Source organism: Chaetura pelagica, unplaced genomic scaffold (assembly GCF_000747805.2).
Source record: "Chaetura pelagica isolate M959 unplaced genomic scaffold, ChaPel_1.0 scaffold453, whole genome shotgun sequence".
Taxonomy (NCBI): Eukaryota; Metazoa; Chordata; class Aves; order Apodiformes; family Apodidae; genus Chaetura; species Chaetura pelagica.
The window spans coordinates 1,926,363-1,932,430 of record NW_009952879.1 but is presented as its reverse complement, the minus strand read 5'-3'; the positions used below and the strand labels follow the sequence as shown (position 1 = coordinate 1,932,430).

At 46.0% G+C, this 6,068-nt stretch overlaps 1 protein-coding gene across 1 annotated transcript in view; it reads left to right on the top strand.

The window, feature by feature from the left end:
- Positions 1 to 6,068, top strand: part of ALDH1A3 (aldehyde dehydrogenase 1 family, member A3) — a 27,746-nt gene that overhangs the window by 1,084 nt on the left and 20,594 nt on the right. Inside the window, exon 2 of the mRNA XM_009995306.1 lies at positions 4,885 to 5,025. Within this exon, the coding sequence (XP_009993608.1) occupies positions 4,951 to 5,025 (75 nt within the window). The 5' untranslated portion in view covers positions 4,885 to 4,950. The remainder of the gene's footprint in view (positions 1 to 4,884; positions 5,026 to 6,068) is intronic.

Below are 6,068 nucleotides of genomic sequence, written 5' to 3'. Positions count from 1 at the left end.
CTTCCTGTCCTGTGTTATCTTTTTCTTGGTATCTAAACTTGGCCAACACTTGTGAGGCCCAGTGCCTGGTTTCCAGCCAGGTAGTTGCCCTGGAGATCCTTTCCTAGTAGGAGTGATACTAGCTGAGCAGGGGCAATGTGCTTTGTGGTATTTTACTGTGTAGAGTACAGAGACTGACCCCTCTGGAGATGAGAGCAAACTTATTGGCAATACAAGTCTCCAGCCTGCATGAAAATAGTTTGTAAGGTAACTGCTTTTTTTTGGAGAGCACTAAAGCAGCCTTCAAGAGCTATTGCCATCCTTGGGGCACTTGCAGATTGAGGCAGAACCAAACATTGTGTGTAATTTCTTTATACTAACTGGGTAGGACACTACTGTGTTCAATTGCAGTGGCATGTAAACAGTGGATTTGAAGCTGACTCTGGAGCAACTGTATTTTGCTAGGAAGAAACCATGACATTGTTATTGTTCCCTGAGCTAAGTGTCTCCTCAAGCAGCTACAGAGCATTACATGAGTATTTCAAGCCTGCTTCTTAATGACTTGGTTAAAGAAAACTGTTATGCAGAACTAAAAGGCCAGTTTTTTAGCTTGCCTCCTTGAGACTTGCCCCTGCCTGAGTTCAAGGAAAACTTTCAGTTTTCAACTTGCAAGAGAGTCACTGTAAGCCTTTCCATGGGGCCCTCTTCCTGTGGATGCTCAGCAGAGGCTGCTGGCTCCTTGGGGCATAGAATAAGTGCAGGCAGGAATGTAAGTTAGCTGCACCTTGGGTGCTGAAAGCCTCTTCTTCCACCCCTTCACATCACACATTTATTTTTTTTAAAAGTGGGTTTTGTAAGGGACTGAGTGGGGTTAGACCTGGATTTGGATTAGTCAGAAGGCAGAGTCATGGGTGAAAAGCCTCCCAAACCAGCTGTTTGGCCACTGGTGACACTTGACCATGTCCCACTGTCCTCTATCAAACTGAGTCTCGTAAGGTTTCCTTTGGTTGAACATTCCCTGCTAGGACTGTAATTCCAGGCTGTTGGAGTTACTGCAGAAAATGGTGAGCTGTGCCTGGTGGTGCTTTTCAGTGTCCTGTCCCCCTGTACCACCACACTTGGCTGTGGTCAGTACCACCACAGGAGTGGCAGTTCTTGGTACTGGCTCTGGCCTCAGCTGTTCTGTGCCAGGCTTGCCCCTCCCTGGCTGTGCACAGTGTTTTGCTTAGCCTGCACTTGAGGGGTGGGAATTTGGCAGGCTGTATCTCAGTGATGACAGTTTAGTCTGGTGCTGAAACTTGGCCAATGCTTTAGAAGGCTAGGAGCAAAGGTTTTGTTGTTTGTTCTTCAGTTACAGAAATTAAGATGGAATTGCCCTTGATAGGATAGTTGGGGGATAAGCAGAAGTCTTGCATGGAAAAAGAAGCACTGAAAATAAAATGGCAATACCTTCCACTGGATGCTTGGAGGCTTTTTTGCCTCCCAGATAATGGCTCAGTGTCCAAGTGCTTGCCAGGTTGATAATGGAGAAATAGTAACTTTCTTCATTAGTCTTCTGCTCCCAGTGAGTAGTTCAGCCTCAAGACTTCTACCTGTCTTGCTGTTACTATGTGAAGGAGAAAATACTTGCACCATTATCATTTCTCTGGTGCTGTTGATAACACTTGAAGACTGGTTTTTTTTTCTTCTAGCAGCTTGCTCACATCCATCAAGGGCAGAGGGAAAGGTGCTTCATCAAGAAGTGCCCAGCTCAGCTGGCTGTCACAAAATGTGGACAGCAGTTCCACAGCTGTGACTGTTGAGCAGACTCAAAGCTGTGGAGCATTTGTCATAACTTCTTAGCAGTTCACTCTCATCTTGATCTCTGAAGGGTTTTAAGAATGTTCAGTTCATAGTCATCTTGCCCACCCCAGATTGCAGTGGCAGACTGAGGTGAGAGGCTGCAGGAATGTTATTCCCTACAGGAGACTTGCAAAGCTCTCAATAGCAGTCTTGGACACTTCAGGCTGTTCAGGTGCTTTTTGTAGCTGCCTTGAACTTGGGCTCACAAGTTAGAGCAGTGCAGTGTATAGACTGTTTGCAGGGGAGCCACTAAGTTCTGAAACTCTTCTAATTGTGAAACTGTGTCATATTCCTGCCTTTCCAAAGAAGGTAGTAAATGAAGTCAAGAAAGACAATCTCCACGGGGTGTATTCCATCCCTGTGTGTCTCCTTACCTGCCAAGCCTAAGCAGAGTTGTGCACTGAGCCTGAAGAAGAGCAAGGCTTTTTTTGCAGGTGTTTTTCCCTATGCACAGAGCCAGTGGGGTGATGGTCTCCACTGTGCTCTGCAGCCTGCTGGTGAGGCAGGAGAGAGGAAAAAGGGGCAAGACAGAAATGGAGCAGAGATGAGCAAGGCTTGAGATAAGAGAAGGAAGGTGGAGGACGTAGAACAAAGAACAGTGTGAGTTTGTTCAGGGGAAGATGGTATGTGGTTGTGTAACTGGGGGTTGTATCATAATGCAAACATCCAGGGTGGGTATGAAGGTTTGCAGGCATTTCCCAATGCTGCAGAGCTTGACTTTGTAATCTTAATATTCTCTTAATGGAGCTTTTTATGTAATACTTTGTAAAACTGTATAGATCAGAACTGAGCACCAGGATGCATGGACCTCCTTGTGGTTTTGTGCACCACAGTGTGTCCCTGGCACCTTGACAGTTGCAAGTCTTTGTCACGTATTGTGCCTACCTATTGCAACATGCCTGCAATGAACATGCCATTCAGACTCCCCTAATGCCTAGTCATAACAAGGTGGATTAAGAATGGCATTTCAGCCTTCCTGAAGAATTTCCTTGTTTTTACTGGTCTCTCAGGCCTATTGAGGCTGTGCAGGCTCACAAGATCTCACGTGGAGGTGCTACCCCTAAGGATGTTTTGGGAAAGCATTTTTGCTTGTGTAATAGTGACTGTAGTCTCCAAGCCACTATGTGTACTCAGCATGTCTGAGAAAAGGCACAAGAATGAAGATGACTAGTATTAGGAGGAGCTGAAGCAGGGCTCAGGTATTCCTGTGTTTAGTGGATGGGGAAGATCTGGACATGCACTCAAGTACTCTGCCTGCACACCCATCATCATCCCTGTTCCTGTGAGTGCCAGGAAAGCCTCTCAGTACCAAAGCCTGCTGTGTTGTGGCCTGTGCCACTGCAGACCCACATTGATGCTCCCAGCCTGGTCACAGAAGTTAATTAATCGTTGCTAAGGGAAGACTCGTTTATACCTGACACATTTCTTGTGTTTCTTTGTCTTCTATGTCACATCAAATATTGCCTTCTTTCAGCTTGAGTCTTCATTACAGCAGGCAGGATGGGGAGCACGCAAACATGCTGTGGCTGATGGTGCCTTCTGGCTTTTGTGATGTGCCAGTTTGAATCCAGATCAACTCACCTGACATGAGCCATTCTGAAGGTCCATTCTGCCTGTGGGTGACGGGTCCCAGGCAGGACCTGCCTGCCTGCCCATGGTGGCTGCTCCCTACCTCTGCCTCACCAGCACTTGCACTTGACCTCCGCCAATCTAACCCCCCACAACAGCACAAGTTTCCTCCAATGGTTTCCCCATCAGTACCTTTCCGAAAGGATGGGGTGTAGGTCAGACTATTTTAAAGTTGTATAATCTTCTTGTAAAGCAAAGGAGCTGAATTTAGCATAAGGTGCTCTTTCAGTGGGTGAAGACTTGCCTGTTTCTCCATGAACTTTTGCTGTAAGAAGGCAACATGTCTCCCTTAATTTTGCACCACACATTTCCCCTGAGGGCTGAATGGCCAGACCTTGTTGGATCAGTGCAGAGGCTTAACTTGTAAATGTATCAAGACAAGACTTGATATAAGACATAAATGAGAGCAACTGGTGAAGTGCTATGAGGAGTGGTCAAGGCCTGAAACCTTCCCTCCTTTCCCACCGCCTTGAGCCACATTGTGCTGAGGTTCAAGTTCTCCATCAGCTGAAGTGAGCCTTGGGCTATGCCAGACCTGATGTAGAGCTGGATTCCATCCAAAGCCAGGGTGAAGTATGTGTTATGTATGCTTGGGGTACAGTCTTGGCCTCGTGGATGTTGATGGCAGGGTTCCCATTAGCTTTATTGGGTCTGGAGGTTGCCTTTGGCTTCACTTTTTTAATCAATGTATGTGGGAAGAAGGGAGGGGTCCCCAGGGCATACTGTGATCAGAGCAAATGCATGAGTCTTCTCTGAGGGGAGTGGTGTGGGAAGAGAGGGAATGTGCTGCCTACCTGAGTAGTAACTTGGGTAAACAGACTGTTTAGGTGAAAAGCCTTTGTCAACAAAACCCTTCCTGTCTGGTAGAAATGTTCTAGAAGTGTGATCTAGGATTGAAAGGAGCTTCCTTAGTGTGTTAACTGTTACTGGCATGTGTTCCAGTGGGACTGAATGGTGGGTTCTCAGCTGTGATTGTTCCCCTGGATAAAACCATCATCTCTCTCATGGGGGACTTTCCTTCCCACACTTATTCAGAGGAGAATGATTCATGCAGGTCAATGGCCTGTCATGCTCAGGGAAGCTCTAATGGGAACAGAATTGGGATCTTGTTTCTCTGTCTTCCCCCAGTGCCACTTGCATCCTGTAAGGGCAGGAACATGATTCTGTATTATTGTATAAACAAACCAGTTGCATAAAATTACGCTTGAAAGACCCTATTGGTATTCTGCCCAAGGTTGTTTATCAGTCCAGGCCAAACTCAAAACTTATTGCAGGCTTGGGTCCAAATCCAGGAGTAAAATGGAAGTGGCTTTGTCAGACAACTTGGTTTTAGCCACCACAGTAGGTGGTGGAAGCAGCCCAAAGGGTTTGCTGTATCATTGTCCAGGACCTTCCTTGTAACCTGAGGTTTTCCTGTGTGTGTGGCTGCTCTAGCCTGATGTGGATAATGCAGTAGAAGCAGCAAAGGCAGCATTCCAGAGGGGAGCTCCCTGGAGACAGATGGATGCCCTAAGCAGAGGACGACTCCTGCACAAGCTGGCTGATCTTCTTGAGCGTGACAGAGTCATCCTGGCAGTAAGTACTGAGACTCAGTGAGCAGTGATCAACCAGCAGCTATTGACTGGTAACTCTGCTCCATCTCTCTGATTTTGCTGCATCCATGTCTACCTCATGTTTTTCTTTTCTCTCCCTTTATGAAGCACAGAAGAGTCTATGCAGGAGTCACAACTTATCTTCTTCTTTCTGCAGGATGACTTTAGGAGCCTTAGAAATAAGGCTGGTAGTTCTGTTATGTAGTTGACTACTTCTCCAGAATTTTAGCTAGTTATTGAAGTGATTACAGATTACTTAGATTTTCCGAGTAATAAACATTCTTTCTCAGTTCAACAGTCATCAGTGTTCATAGCTGTTTCCCAGCTCTCATCTTAAAAAGAAACTAAACAATCCCCGTAAAATAAACGAATAAACCCAAAACAAACAACAACAAAACAAACAAAAAACCCTTGGAAACCACCTCAACCGACTCAGTTCCTTCTTTATTGCAAAAATGCAAGGCCAGTTTGACTTCTTAGCAAACTGCTTCCCCTAAAGTGAGGGGCTGAAAATAAAATCTTTCTCTTGCTGGATGTCATCCAAAGTTTAAAAATGTGTGTAAGTGGGAACTGTTTCTTTCCCTACTGAATGTACTGGCTCAGGGAAATCTGTAAGTGTGAAGCTGTGTTAACTTGGACTTCTGCACTGAAGAACTATTGCTAATGGTTCCCTATCCTGTTTTGAAGGAATCCTAGTGCAGAATGAAGTAGGACCTGACAAAATGTGCTGCAGTTGGTAGAAGCCTTTAGACTCTATGGGCCTTGGACATCTTTCTAAATCACACCCACAGGTCCTAGCAGCTCTTGGTTAAAGCTGCTGTCAGGCCATACTGAAGATCTTGGACCTGAGCACTCAGCAGTTCAATGCTGCACTTTGGCTCTGCTTAGCTTCAGGGGAATGGAGTCTATGACATGTAGTGCTGTTAGATGTGCAAGTTCCTGAGCTGATGTCCCAGTGAGGGCAGTAAGACTTGACACACATGGGCTGTGCTTAGGAGCCTGTACTTGCATGACTATTTTGAGCTG